This window comes from Equus caballus, chromosome 11 (assembly GCF_041296265.1).
Source record: "Equus caballus isolate H_3958 breed thoroughbred chromosome 11, TB-T2T, whole genome shotgun sequence".
NCBI classification, from domain to species: Eukaryota; Metazoa; Chordata; class Mammalia; order Perissodactyla; family Equidae; genus Equus; species Equus caballus.
In genome coordinates this window covers 11,560,876-11,574,473 of record NC_091694.1, presented here as the reverse complement: position 1 = coordinate 11,574,473, position 13,598 = coordinate 11,560,876, and the positions used below count along the sequence as shown (strand labels likewise).

The window sequence follows — 13,598 nt, the reverse complement described above, 5'->3', positions numbered from 1 at the left end:
TTTACTGGTTCTGAACTGGTTTTATATTTAGATTTTCAAGGACAGTTTTATTACAAAAGTTATTACAAAAGGTTCTTAATTTACAGGAAACAAAAGTAAAGATTTCTATATGAATAACATACTTCTTGTATTACATTATTGGCTGGTATTCCTTTGATTGAAGCCAAAATGGACAAATTTTCTTCTACTGTCAAAACATCAAAGTGTATATCTAACTGTGGACAAATGCCAATCATTTTTCTCGCTTCAAACATTTCATCTATTTCTGAGACTCTGTGCCCATATATGGATGCAAACCCTAAAAGCAAAACATATATTTACATTTATAATAAATATATTAAATATTAAAAAGTATATATGCTTTATATATACTAATTTTTTAGTTACTTGTATGTAACAGACATATAGGGTAAGAGTTAATATAAATTTGGAAGAGACAATAACCCTCATTTACCACATACTATTGGTGATTTGCTTCCATTTATATTCCAATCTCATTTTCCTTCATTTTCAGGGCATATCACATAGTGGAAAGAGCAAAGAAGCTTAACTGGCACATTACTTATACTTATATTCCAGTAGTAACTTTTCTTCATTTCCAGACATTATGCAATAGCAAAGAGAACAAAGAACTAAAAATTTCCCCCTAAGTATTAGTTGTGTGGTCTTGAGAAAAATGACAATCTGAATTCCAGCTTTTTTCTTATATCAACTGAATGCTAAAATATCCCACTTAAGAACTGTCAAATCAGTATGATAATGTATTGGTAATTGCAACAAAAATCATAAATTCTTATACAAATGTAAGTTAGTATTACTATCATCAAAGAGTAACACAATTAGGAATAAGCAAAAAAATCAAACTAATTTTAAAAGTTAAACTACATTTAAAAAGATACAGATTCAATACATGGAAATTCAGCCCTTTTTTAAAGTAAAATATTTACTGCACTGCCACTCTACCTGTGTTTGGTTATTGTGGAAATGTGGAGCTGCCATATCGAATTTTCCCCTAAAGGGCAATCACATATAACAATTATGTTTGAGGCATTGCTCTTAAAATTCTATTTTAGGAGATGGTATTGACATTTATCATTCTTTCCTTTTGAACTCCTGCTGCATTAGAAATCTGTATCTATTTTCTTAACCTGAAATATCTATAGGTCTCATTTAATTTCCAATTAATTACTGATTTATCCTTCCTTGAAAATGAAAAATAAACAACATACACACATACAAAATATCTGATAAAATATGTACAAAATTAGATCTTTTTTACTTTATTAAACATGATTGAATCATTTTTATTTTATACTGAAAAACATACAAATGTGTGTAATCAAAAAAAGAAAGAAACACCTTGATAGATACAAAAGTTGGTCCCAAATCATTGACAAAAATCAGTAAGTATTTATTTGAGGGATAAATAATTATATAGTGATACCTTAGTTAAATAAGGCTAATAAAATGAAGTAAGAGATTTTTCTTTTTTTAAGTCAGAAAACTCTCACCATCAGAAGGCGGGCATAATCCACAAAGAATATTCATCAATGTACTCTTTCCTGTTCCACTGTGGCCAAGTAATGCAGTAATCTGACCCTCATATATGTCAAATGACAAATCTAGTTCAGGAAAGAAGGAGAAGACTCAAATGTGATTTTTATTTCTGGTGAACTATGCAAGATAATTCCTAATACTTGAATATCTTGAAATAAGTCAATAAATTTAAAGACAAATTTAAAGTTACCAGCATATTTAATAGCATAATATTTAATATTATAGCATACAGTAATTCTTTAAGTCAATGGTATAAACAATAAGAAAATTAATAAAAAATAAACTTTTATTTTCTTGTTACATTAACAGATTCAGAGGGCGCACAAAATATTGGGTGGGGGGTTCTGCATACCCACTTTTGAGAATTTCTAAGGGAATTAAAACAGATAAAGAGACAAATAAAAATTTGTTCCCAAGGGTATTTCTAGGCATGTTAAACATATTAGCAAAAAACTAGAAATTAACCAATTGCATGGGAATGGTTAAGTAAATGCTTGAAAGGTTCAACTTAAATAAAAGGAAAATGGGATAAAGAAGCATCACTGGACGCATCCATCAATGATTAAAGGAAGACAAGAGACAGCATTCTGAAAAACCAGCTTCAAATAATCATAGTCCCTGATTTGATGAAGGTGATCTGGGGTTGTTAATATTCCTAGAGCTGCAGGTCAGAAGCAAAAATAAATCCTCTCTAGAGTAAGATCAATCACTCAGAACAGCAAATAATCTCTACAATTATTCATATGCAATATGTAGTACCCAGTCAAAAACAACTGGGCAGGAGAAAGCAAGATAAGACCAAAAACCAACAGAAAAAACAGGCAATAGAAATATTTCGATCCAAAGGAGATGTAGATATTGACAGCATATGACCAGATTTTAAAATAACTATGCTATCATGTTCACAAGAGAATGTTAGCAAAGAACTAAAAACTATACAAAAAAAGAACCAAGTGGAAAGACAAAAACCGGGAAAGATAAGTGAAAAGATTTCAATAGATAGTTTAACAGCAGATTAGGTCCAATGAAAGAGAAAACTGGAGAATGACAAGAACAGTCAGAAGAAAAATATCTAGACTTATGTGGAGAGAAACAAAGGAATAAAAAATTCAGAAAAGAGAACAAAAGAAAAATGGGATAAAATGAAAAGTTCTAACATGTAAAAATAAACCGAGAGGAGGAGAAAAGAGAAAGTAGGACAGAAGCAAGATTAGAAAAGAAATGGCTGAGAATTTCTAAAACAGAAGAAAGCCCCAAGGTACAGATTCAAGAAGCACTATAAAACCAAAGCAGAATAAATGTAATCACCATATACTTAAAAATCAAAACATATAAATGATACATGAGTCAAAGAAAAAAACATAATGGAAATTAGAAATATTTAAAACTGAATAATGAAAACCACATGTCAAGATTTGTACAATGCAGCTAAAGCCATGCTTAGATGAAAATTTATCTATTTAAAATGCATCTTTATAAAGTGATCTATGCATGTATCTCAAGAATTTAAGGGAAAAAACATTTAAATGTAGAAGTAGAAACAACATGAGCAAATAACAATAACAATAAAGAACAAACATTTAGGAAACAGAAAACATACAATAGAGAGGGTCAACAAAGATAAAGTTAGTTCTTTAAAAAGATTTATTTTTACTGATGAACTCCTGCTAAAAAAAGAAAAAAGTACAAATAATAAATCTCAGGAATAAAAATGGGGAGATCACTATAGATCCTACAGACCTTAACAATATGAAATTACTATAAAGTTTTTGGCAATAAATTTGAAAACAAAATGAAGATTATCCAAAAAAGTCAATATATGTTAGGCCGATGGTTCTCAAGCAGGGGTGGGGAGATATTTTGCTACCCCTCCCAAGGAATACTTGGCGAGGTCTAAAGACATTTTTGGTTGTCACGACTGGGGAAGGGGAGGCTGCAACAGGCAGATAGTAGGCAGAGACCAGGGATGCTGCTTGTGATGGTTAATTTTATGTGTCAGTTTCACTAGAGCTATGATGCCCAGGTGCTTGGTCAAACACTAGACTAAATGTTGCTATGAAGGAATTTTGTAGATATGATTAACATTTACAATCAGCTGACTTTAGTAAAGGAGATTACTCTCAATAATACTGGTGAACCTCATCCAATCAGCTGAAGGCCTAAAGAGCAAAAACTGAGGTTTCCCTGTGAAGAAGGAATTCTGCCTCAAAACTGTAGCATAAATTTCCTCCGAAATCTGTCTGAGTTTCCAGTCTGCCAGCCTACCCTAGGAATTTTGAACTCAAGATGGCAATTTCAAGTCTCTCCTGAGTTTAGAGGCTGCCAGCCTGCCCTGCACATTTCCAACTGGCCAGGCCTCACAATCATGTGAACCAATTCCTTAAAAGTACATAATCTTGGGGCTGACCCAGTGGCATAGTAGTTAAGTTTGTGTGCTCCATTTTGGTGGTCCAGAGTTCACCGGTTCGGATCCCGGGCACAGACATAGCACTACTTGTCAGGCCATGCTGTGGCAGGTGTCCCACATATAAAGTAGAGGAAGATGGGCACAGATGTTAGTTAGCTCAGGGCCAATCTTCCTCAGCAAAAAGAGGAGGAATGGTGGCGGATGTTAGCTCAGAGCTAATCTTCCTCAAAGAAAAAAAAAGAAAGTACATAACTCCCTCTTTCCTCGTGCCCCCTCCCCTCCAGCTCCCTCGCTCTCTGTACGTATGTGTATGTATATATGTGTGTGTGTCTATGTGTGTGTATATATATTCTCTTGGTTCTAAAGAACCCTGACTGACACACTGTTAAACATTCTACAATTCTCAGGATAGTTCCCCAAAACAAAGAATTATCAGGCCCAAAATCTCAGTAGTGCTGAGGTTGAGAAACCTTGTGGTAGGCCAAAAGAGAAAAAAAGTAACTACATGTATACACATGCACAATAATAAAACGAAAAAGGGGGCCAGCCCTGTGGCCGAGTGGTTAAGTTAGCAGGCTCCGCTTTGGTGGCCCAGGGTTTCACCAGTTGAGCTCCTGGGCATGGACATGTCACCGCTCTTCAGGCCACATAGCATAACCAGAAGAACCTACAACTAGAATATACAACTATGTACTGGGGGCCTTTGGGGAGAAGAAGAAGAAGAAAATAAAAAGAAGACTGGCAACAGCTGTTAGCTCAGGTGCCAATCTTTAAAAAAAATAAAACGAAACAGGACACTGACTTGTTAAATAGTTGAATTTTTTCATCTTGATATTATTTGTTTCACTACTTTGATGTTGTTAGTTTTATTATGAATATTAATCACATAAAAAAAAGAAAAGTATCTCTAAAGGAAAAAGAGAAAATTGTTGTAAAGAAATTGAAATTTCCCACAAACTATGCAAATTGTTTTTCCACTTGAACTTTAATACTATGGACTGAATACTAGGAAAGCTACTTACTTCTCAAAGCCTCCACATTTTCACCTTTCTTTCTGTATGTCTTCTGAATACCACTGATTCTGAAAAACACCATTTCCTACTTTAAGTATTTAAAGCAATTTATAAGTATGCGTGTTTTCATCCGTAGTATTTTTATCAAAGCTGTCATATTTTCCTGGAATAATAATAAAGTACCTTCCTACTAAAGCAATAAACTAGAGAGAACCGACAATTATAAAAGTATTTTAAAGAAACTACAAGAGAAAAGTACAGTATTCCTCTCCATTTTAAATGTCACTCCTTCATTTTTCACAAGCCAACTTCTAAAAACAAAGTGAAGCATTTGACTCAAGTAGTTTATAGGTTTCTTTTTATCTCTGATACTTTTATGTTTGTAATGAATCAAATACTTGCTATATCAGTTAAGGGAGATTAAAAACCAAATGCTATTTCACATTAGCACACATTTCAAACTGTCAATAAATGTGAATGATTCTCTCATTCCATTTTAAATGTTTCACATAATTTTTTTTAAAAATTAATGGTTTTGTTAACCAGTTTGAATTTTACCCTTAAGAAGGCAGACTACTGGCCCACTGATTACATCCTAAATATCTGACTCTCTCTAGCGTTTATACATTTTTCTTAAATTTAAAAAACACAAATTATACTTCACTTTTTCTTTCACTTTTCTTCTATTTCTTTTCTCTTTCTCCTCATTATTATTTTTTTAATTTGGTTTTGACTGATCTAGCAAGGAACAGTAATGAATTTCTTTGGTTCTAACAAATTAAACTGATATTTTAATTATGTCACAATACCTAAGGGTCTGTGAAATTAACTGAGGACAATTTAATATGTTGTATAACTTAGACAACATAGCCTGAATAAAATGATAAAGCTAATATTTATTGTTTTAATTTACACAATGGAGAAAGTTTAAAATAGCTTAATTGTATAAACACTTTTATTACTTTTAAAATTTTCCATTGACACCAAAAATTGCAAATTTGGCAGAAACTATTCTAAGTAGTTCCAAAGAAAATAAGAACTTAAAAGAGAAGTAGCCCTTATGAATACTGTGTTTTAAAAATCATGAAATGTGTACCAAATCTCCTAAGATATCATGCTTACATACATTACTTAAAAGGATTTAAACCTGGCATATTTCATCAGCAGCTCTTATACCTACATTGCCAGATTGAATCCTACCTTATGGCTTCTTTTCCTATAAATTCTGAAGAAACAGGCTCAACAATTTCACTAAAACTAATATTCCCATTAACATTGCCCTCTGATAACTCCTTATAATTTCTTTTGTTCTTTGACCAGTATGATGGCTTCAGAAAATACAAAGATGATCTCCGTAAGCCAAATTCCCCTGAAAAACAGAAAAACTGAGTTATCCTAACAAACTATTTCTGAAAACTAGTTTTTACATCATAAAGGCAGTATGAGAAATATATGACAACATAGTTCTAAAGTTCAGATATAAAGTAGTAAATCAATATTGTGAAAAATAAAATAACCAAAAAATTAAAAAAATCAATATTGTGAAAAATAAAAGTTTTTACAAATAACTCTAGTCCATAAATAGTTTCTTAGAGTTGCTGAGTGCAGGCAGGAACACAAAGGTGAGTAAAGCACATTTTCTGCCCTAAAAGAACTTACACCTTTTGAGTACACATATATACCAAAGGTTAAAACAATGCAGAACAGGAGGCATGTCACGCACGGTGCTAATAACAGTTCAGAGGAGGAAAAGTTCATATCTGGACAGGGGATATCCTGAAGGCTTGAATGATCATCACCTCAGACAGTCTTTGAAAACAGGTAGTATTCAGAAAAGCGGATATAGTTCATAGAGAAGACTTTTTAGAATTAGGAGAGTAACACAGCAATAGCACAGACATAGGGGATTTGGATATGGCGCAGTGATGGGTGGCCACACAGCACGTATCCATTTTCCCCTCTCTCCCCCAAAAAACACACAATCCCCATTTTTTAAAATATCCACTCCTCTTCTAGATGGCCACATTTCTAAGGGATCTGATCCCAACTACCCAGAAGGTTCTAACTGACCTAATTAGTACCTGGCATGCTCTGGTGACTGTTATTGCTCCAGCCATATGCATGTAACCAATCAGACAGAAGCAAGGGCGTAGCCGGGGCAAAGGTTCACCCTGCCTCCTCCACTGGACATGAACAAAGAAGCATAATATCCCGCAGCCACGAGGAGAGCACAGCTGCCAGACTCCAAGACAAAGGTGGCCAACCATGGAGAGAGTGGGTCCCTTATGACACGTTGAGCAAGTCAACCAACCCGGAGCCCATCCTATCTCTGGACTTCCTTTTAAGTAAAGTAATTGATTTAAGCCAATTAGAAAGGTTTCCTGTTACTAATAGCTAAAAAAAAATCTAACTGATATACTGAAGATTCATTTAAATAGGACAGTACAGATGAATATTAAATACAATAAGGAGGTGGAGAGGGATAAGGAGAGATTAAATATATATGTAAAAGTATTGTGGAGGACATTAATACATAACAAGTTTTTATTTAACTTCCCAGGATATGCCCAGCAAGGTTTTTGAGCAGGTGATTAACTTGACTAAAGGCAATGGTGAAGTTCTTAGACAGACCAGAGGTAAGTAACTAAATGAGAGGGGCTACAATGGTCTAGACTAGTGCTGCCCAATACAACTTTCTGCAGTGACGGAAATGTTCTATACCTGTACTGTACAATATGGTAACTAACAGCCATATGTGGCTACTGAGCACTTGGAATGTGGTGTGGCTTGTGCTGAGGAAATGAACTGTTAATTTATTTAATTCTAATAAACATATTTTAAAGGCCAAATGTGTCTAGCAGTTACCATATAACATAGTGCAGGTCTAGAACACAGACAAAAGTAACGAGGAACTCAAGGGGAAAACTAAAGGGGTGTTGGATATTTAATAATATTTTGAATCTACAGGAGTTTTCTATAGATGCATGACAGGAGATGAGGGGAAGAGTAGGCGTTACAATATTACTTCATAGTTTGGACCTCAGAGGGTAAAACAACGAAACACTTTAGCCAAAAAAGATTGGTGTAGAGAAGAACGAGTTAAGAAGCTCAGTTAGGGACTTAAGGCTTTCAAAACAAACTGCTCTCATTTACACAATCTTCTTACGTTCGCTAGCAGTTAAGGGATAAACGTACCTATTTAAAATTAAATTAAAAGTTTTAACAATGAATATGACTTAGGGTACCCTGGCAAGAAAAAAAATTTAAATTAAGTTGACCCTACGGGGCCAAAAAGCCAAAAATCTTTAAAGTAAAATGCAGTAACTACCTGCATACCTGGAATGACTTGATCAAGATAGACGGCCAAAAGGACATAGAATATACTATTAAGTGCTAGCATGGTAAGAGCAATAATTAGAGGGTATGGGCCTTCAGTCAAATTAGAAAATAAAGCACCTTCATTAAAATCTTCTAAATGCATGACCTGAAAAATAGAAACACCAAGTTTATTACATAAAAATGATAAAAATAAGCAAAAGCTAACACTACTTAGAGTTACTCATTATATTCAAAGTAACAGTAACCAAATCGGGCCTTTTAACAGATTAAACAGTCCACCAAATTAGTAATACAAATTCATTAGAAAAAAAAATAAAAACTTTACCAAAACATAAATTTATCACAATAATCCTTTTCAATTGTTTTTAATATTATGCTTCTAAAACTAGAACTGTATACATCCATTCCTGGGACATTTAATTCTAATGCTATGACTATCAAATGAAATAAAGTATGATGTTAATATTAACAAATGCAAACAAAAGTATTACAGTCCACATGGAAGTCAAATTAACTATTTGAGGATAAAATTACATTCAGCCATCTTTTCAATCCTGAAAAGTGAGAAGGTACTCTGATTAAACAATTACTAAATTATCCATGGTAGGTAAATGTTATAGAGCAGAAAGATATCTACTAGAGGCTGAAGCCTCATTTAGGTCCCAGACTTGGGACCTGAGAGAATAAACTTTAATTACACCACCCTGGATTTCAGTCTCTTCATCTGTGAAATGAAGATGAATTAAACGACATTTTGCACTCACAACAAAAACTATGAATCTATAATTCTACCTTCCTAAGTGAAGGGGGACTCAGTGGACTCTCAAAATGTGTAGCAACAGCTCTTAAGTCTCAAGTAATTAAAACTTGTTTAACTCAATGTTCATAAACCACCTGTCTTAAGTCTCACAAGTCAGAATATTCTATCCAGCCAACATGAACAATCTCATATTAAGTAATTATATTTTTTCTTTATACGTTAATCAAATTTATGTTCTATTATATAAAGCAGTATCTTAGAAGAATTTTTCCCTTAGAACCTGACTGCCCCTGAAGATTTATAAATCTAAATATTATTTAGGTGAATATGACAATACCATGATTCCTAGGCCAATGAAATCCACCAGGTCTACTTAGTTCACTACTAAAGTCACAAAAAATTTGTTCTGCTCCACACACAATTTTCTCCCAGGCACACTTCTGAGACAAATTCATAATACGTAGCAATATAGCCAGGCTATAGAGCAATCTAGATTACCTGATGCTTAAACCAGTGACTGCTAACAAACTGAGTTATTGTGGTGAAATTGATTACCGAGATATACTAAAGTGAAAGGTGGAGAACTTATAAACAGATCAAATAAATGAAAAATTTAACAGTGGAGAAAATATAAATGAAACAAATATAAAGTGTACTCCAGTATTCAAACATAATTTCTTTCTCATGCTGAAATTTTTAAATAATTTTTTTTTGCATATCCAAGGTAGTATTCATAGTAATATAACATGCTGCATGGAAGTGGAAGAAAAAGAAAACATTTAGTGAAAGTAAGATAAATATATCACCTACCTGTGCAATACCAATCAAAAAAGTACACTGACAAAAGGGACTTAAAAGCCACACTAATGATTTGGGAAAACTTTCCAGGAGGACTATCAAAAGGCCAAGAAATCCAAAAGCCACAGTGACTAAAAATTCAACTATTCCCACATGCTTTGATTTTTTAAAAAGAGGTGTCAGCATTAAAGCAAAAAATACCTATAAAATATAAATACTACAGTTAATGTATTGTTCATATACAATGGTATGAAAACAAAATTAAATTTTGCTTGTGAAAGAACACGTTATTTTCATTAGAAAATACATTCATTAACATTTCATTTCTAAATGCTATGGTAAGATACTTTCTTTTCATACAAATGGTGATATATATAAAAAATTTATGCTGACAAATATTAAAAACTACATTTTATCTACATAATAGGGAAACATGATCACCTCTACACTAAAAAAACCATAAATAGCCACGTGTTTCTGCAGTTTGATGTGTACACATATGAACAAAACAATACATCCACAACCTTTACCTACAGAACCCATCTTTTAAACAATTGTTTAAACAATTGTGTTGATAAGAAATAAAACCAGTCAAAAACCAGGCAATCATACAGAGAAGTATGAGTTATTTGTTACATATCAGGTTAAAAAGCAGGGGTAATAGTCAAAATATTTAACTGGGAGAGCAAGGGCACACACGCCAATCAGAACGGAAACTGGAAGCACTTACAACAAAGGCTGGTTATTAACAGCCAGCATTCAGCCAATATACCAAATGAATATCAACACTGCCAAAGAGCTATATGTACAGAGACTTTTCTTGTGCAACATCATCCTGTGACATAAATTAACTTGAAACAGGACTCCATGAAAACAAAGGAATAAAAAGTCCAATAGTGGACAATGTTAATTACACAGAATTATAAGAAGATAGTAAATGACAGACTCAGAGGAACTATATGTGAAATACTCCATATGAAAACAAGTTAAATTTAAACTTGAGACTATTTTGTACCTTTCCTAAAAATATGGAGGTATAATGATGCTATTTATAACTCATTTATCAGCAACCTTATAACAAGCTCTTTCATGGGAAATCAAGTATAAATAAATCAAAGAACAAGACTTTGTTATATTAATCAAATATTTTAACAGTTCTTTATGCCCCTTTCAAGTTAAAATACTTACAGATGATAACCCATACAGGAAAAAAAGTAGAAATATCACAATGCAGCTACTTTGAGGGAACAATGAAGAAGCTGTTGCAATGACTGACATAAGAAGGGACATAAGAAAAATCAAACTTGTATACAGAAGAACCCAAGAAAGCCTAAAATGAGAATACAAATACATTAATGGTTAAATGCATAAGCTTTACCAGTGAAAAAGATCACTTTAAACAAAACTTCAGCTTTATTTTTGCATTTTATTCTTAAAATTAAGTCAATCTATTCATTTCTCTGTTTCTCATGTATTGAAAAATAAAGTTTTTATAATTAAAAATACAGTATTGGTTATTTATAGATAAAAGTATAGTCTGATATACAGATAAAACGGTGATTACCTTTCCAAGAGTCAAAAAAAACTTTACAAATTAACAGCAATTCATGATTAGTTTAAATCTAATACTCTCAAAAGTTCAATAATGTGCAACACTTAGGATATTCTTAAAATACAAAAGAGTTTAATGTCTAACAATTTTCTTTATAGCATGTGCTACAATTATACCTCTAACGGCTTTTGGTGCTTCAAACAATAAAGGCTACCTCACTAATCAACATAACTACTACATTTACACAAGAAGCTCAACAATGGATTCATTGTTTTACTTGAAATTTCTCCTCAAATCAGAGCTGAATGGAATTGCTACAGTGTTTAGTTTCATTTTATCTTTATTCTTCAAGTTAGTAGATGATGATTGAATGTATGCTATCATAAATTCACTGAAATAGGGCTAAAAGATACCTAAATTACCAAAATTGAATCCATCATTTTACCGAGACAAAAACTGAAGCACTGAGAGCTTGATTTGTCTAAATTCCTCCAGCTCCTGTTTCCTCACAAAGTACTTTAACAATCCAACGCATCATAAAAACCAACTACTACTAAAATGACAGGAGGAAAAAAAGGAGCAAAGAAAATGTTATACACAATGATCCCATTGTGTAAAATGTTATAATTCTTGCATTGTGTTCAATGCAGTAAGATTTGTAAAATGGACTATAATAGCAACTCACATGCACAGTATTAACTTTTCCCCCAAAACGACATCAAAATAAATTTTCTTACTATACAGTGGGAAAAGTAAGAACAATTCACTTAGAATTATTTATAAAAATGCACGCCTCTATAAAATTATCATTGTATAAAAATGCTGATATATTAAAGCTCACTTGTGACATTTTTTTCATTTGTTTTTCCTATATTATCTGTATATTTTCATGTTAATTCACACAAATAATTTTTTTTCCAGGAAAAAAGTCCATATGCTACATACAGTCACTGTAGCTAAATTTTTAATAACACATATATGCTATGATATTGGGGGAGAACTAACACAGGCAACTAATTTCTAACTTTCCAAGATCTCATATCTTCTATACACTGAAGTTTACGCTGAAAGACATGGAGCACACTTCATTGATTCAATAATGTGAAATAAAATTTAAACATGTAATGTCAACATGAGCTTTCCAAATCCCACTTCCTTTATGTTAAAACAAGCTAATCAATTGCTGAAGCTTGTTGACTCGTCTCAAAATTCCAAGACAAAGGCAAGCACTGTAAGAAAACAGAATCAGCACCTCATCAAGTCAGATAATAACAAAATTACAATTCTGAAGATGTGTATACTTAATACAATTATCAATCATACCAAACAGTAAACTTTTAACAACATACCAAAAGGCAGTGTCATGAAGTCCCATGATCTTTAAAAACTCTTTTAACTTTTTCTCTTTTTCTGCTACAATATGAATCGCCAAAAAGTATCCAAAAGGTGAAAATGCTATAACTAAGTATATTAAAATTACTCCTCGGGGAAAGGTATCTATTTCTACAACAGCAGTTTCTCCCATAATAACAGCTTTAGTTGACTCCAGCTCCTTCCAAAGGGAAACATTGGTCTTCAACTACAATTAGAAAATGCAAATATATTCAATTAATTTATTGCTGATACTAGCCCCTAATAGAGTGTGACAAATATACCCAAAAGTTTAGTCAATAAACTTGTACTACAAATACAATCCTCAAAAAGCTACACACCTGAAATAAAGTGACTGAGCCAAAATCATGATACAGAGTAGGATATTGCTTTTACTGATTCTGGACGCATACCATAAAGTTTGAAGTCTGAAATTGGGAAGTATATAAATTTTGATAAAATAATTTGTCAAAGAAAATAAAACTGCACAATTACCATCTTAAGCAGACAACTGTATGTCCCAACAAAAATATGCATTTATGAAGTTCAGGAATTAAGGAATGATTATTAGTATCATGAAAGAATGACTCTTTAAAAACTGTTCTTTTAAATAGGATATCCTATGGTTTTAAAATCTATATACACAACACAGATAGACAATAATAAAACTATGTCATATGATGCTTCTATCTAATGTTCAACTCTATGTCTAAAATGAGATATTCTCTGCCTATTCATTGAGTGTGGTCTGGGTTGTAGACGGCTAAGGGCTTTGGCCAAAACACAAATAAGTACTGAAAC

The 13,598-nt window shown here is 32.7% G+C and overlaps 1 protein-coding gene across 10 annotated transcripts in view; it reads right to left on the bottom strand.

Moving 5' to 3' along the window:
- Window positions 1-13,598, bottom strand: part of ABCA5 (ATP binding cassette subfamily A member 5) — a 71,676-nt gene that overhangs the window by 40,656 nt on the left and 17,422 nt on the right. For all 10 annotated transcript variants that reach the window (XM_023652135.2, XM_023652140.2, XM_070226975.1 and 7 more), the window contains 8 exons: window positions 12,776-13,005; window positions 11,063-11,204; window positions 9,887-10,075; window positions 8,314-8,461; window positions 6,178-6,346; window positions 4,987-5,045; window positions 1,512-1,622; window positions 123-298 (listed from right to left, as the gene is read on the bottom strand). In XM_023652135.2, coding sequence (XP_023507903.1) covers window positions 123-298; window positions 1,512-1,622; window positions 4,987-5,045; window positions 6,178-6,346; window positions 8,314-8,461; window positions 9,887-10,075; window positions 11,063-11,204; window positions 12,776-13,005 — 1,224 coding nt within the window. The remainder of the gene's footprint in view (window positions 1-122; window positions 299-1,511; window positions 1,623-4,986; window positions 5,046-6,177; window positions 6,347-8,313; window positions 8,462-9,886; window positions 10,076-11,062; window positions 11,205-12,775; window positions 13,006-13,598) is intronic.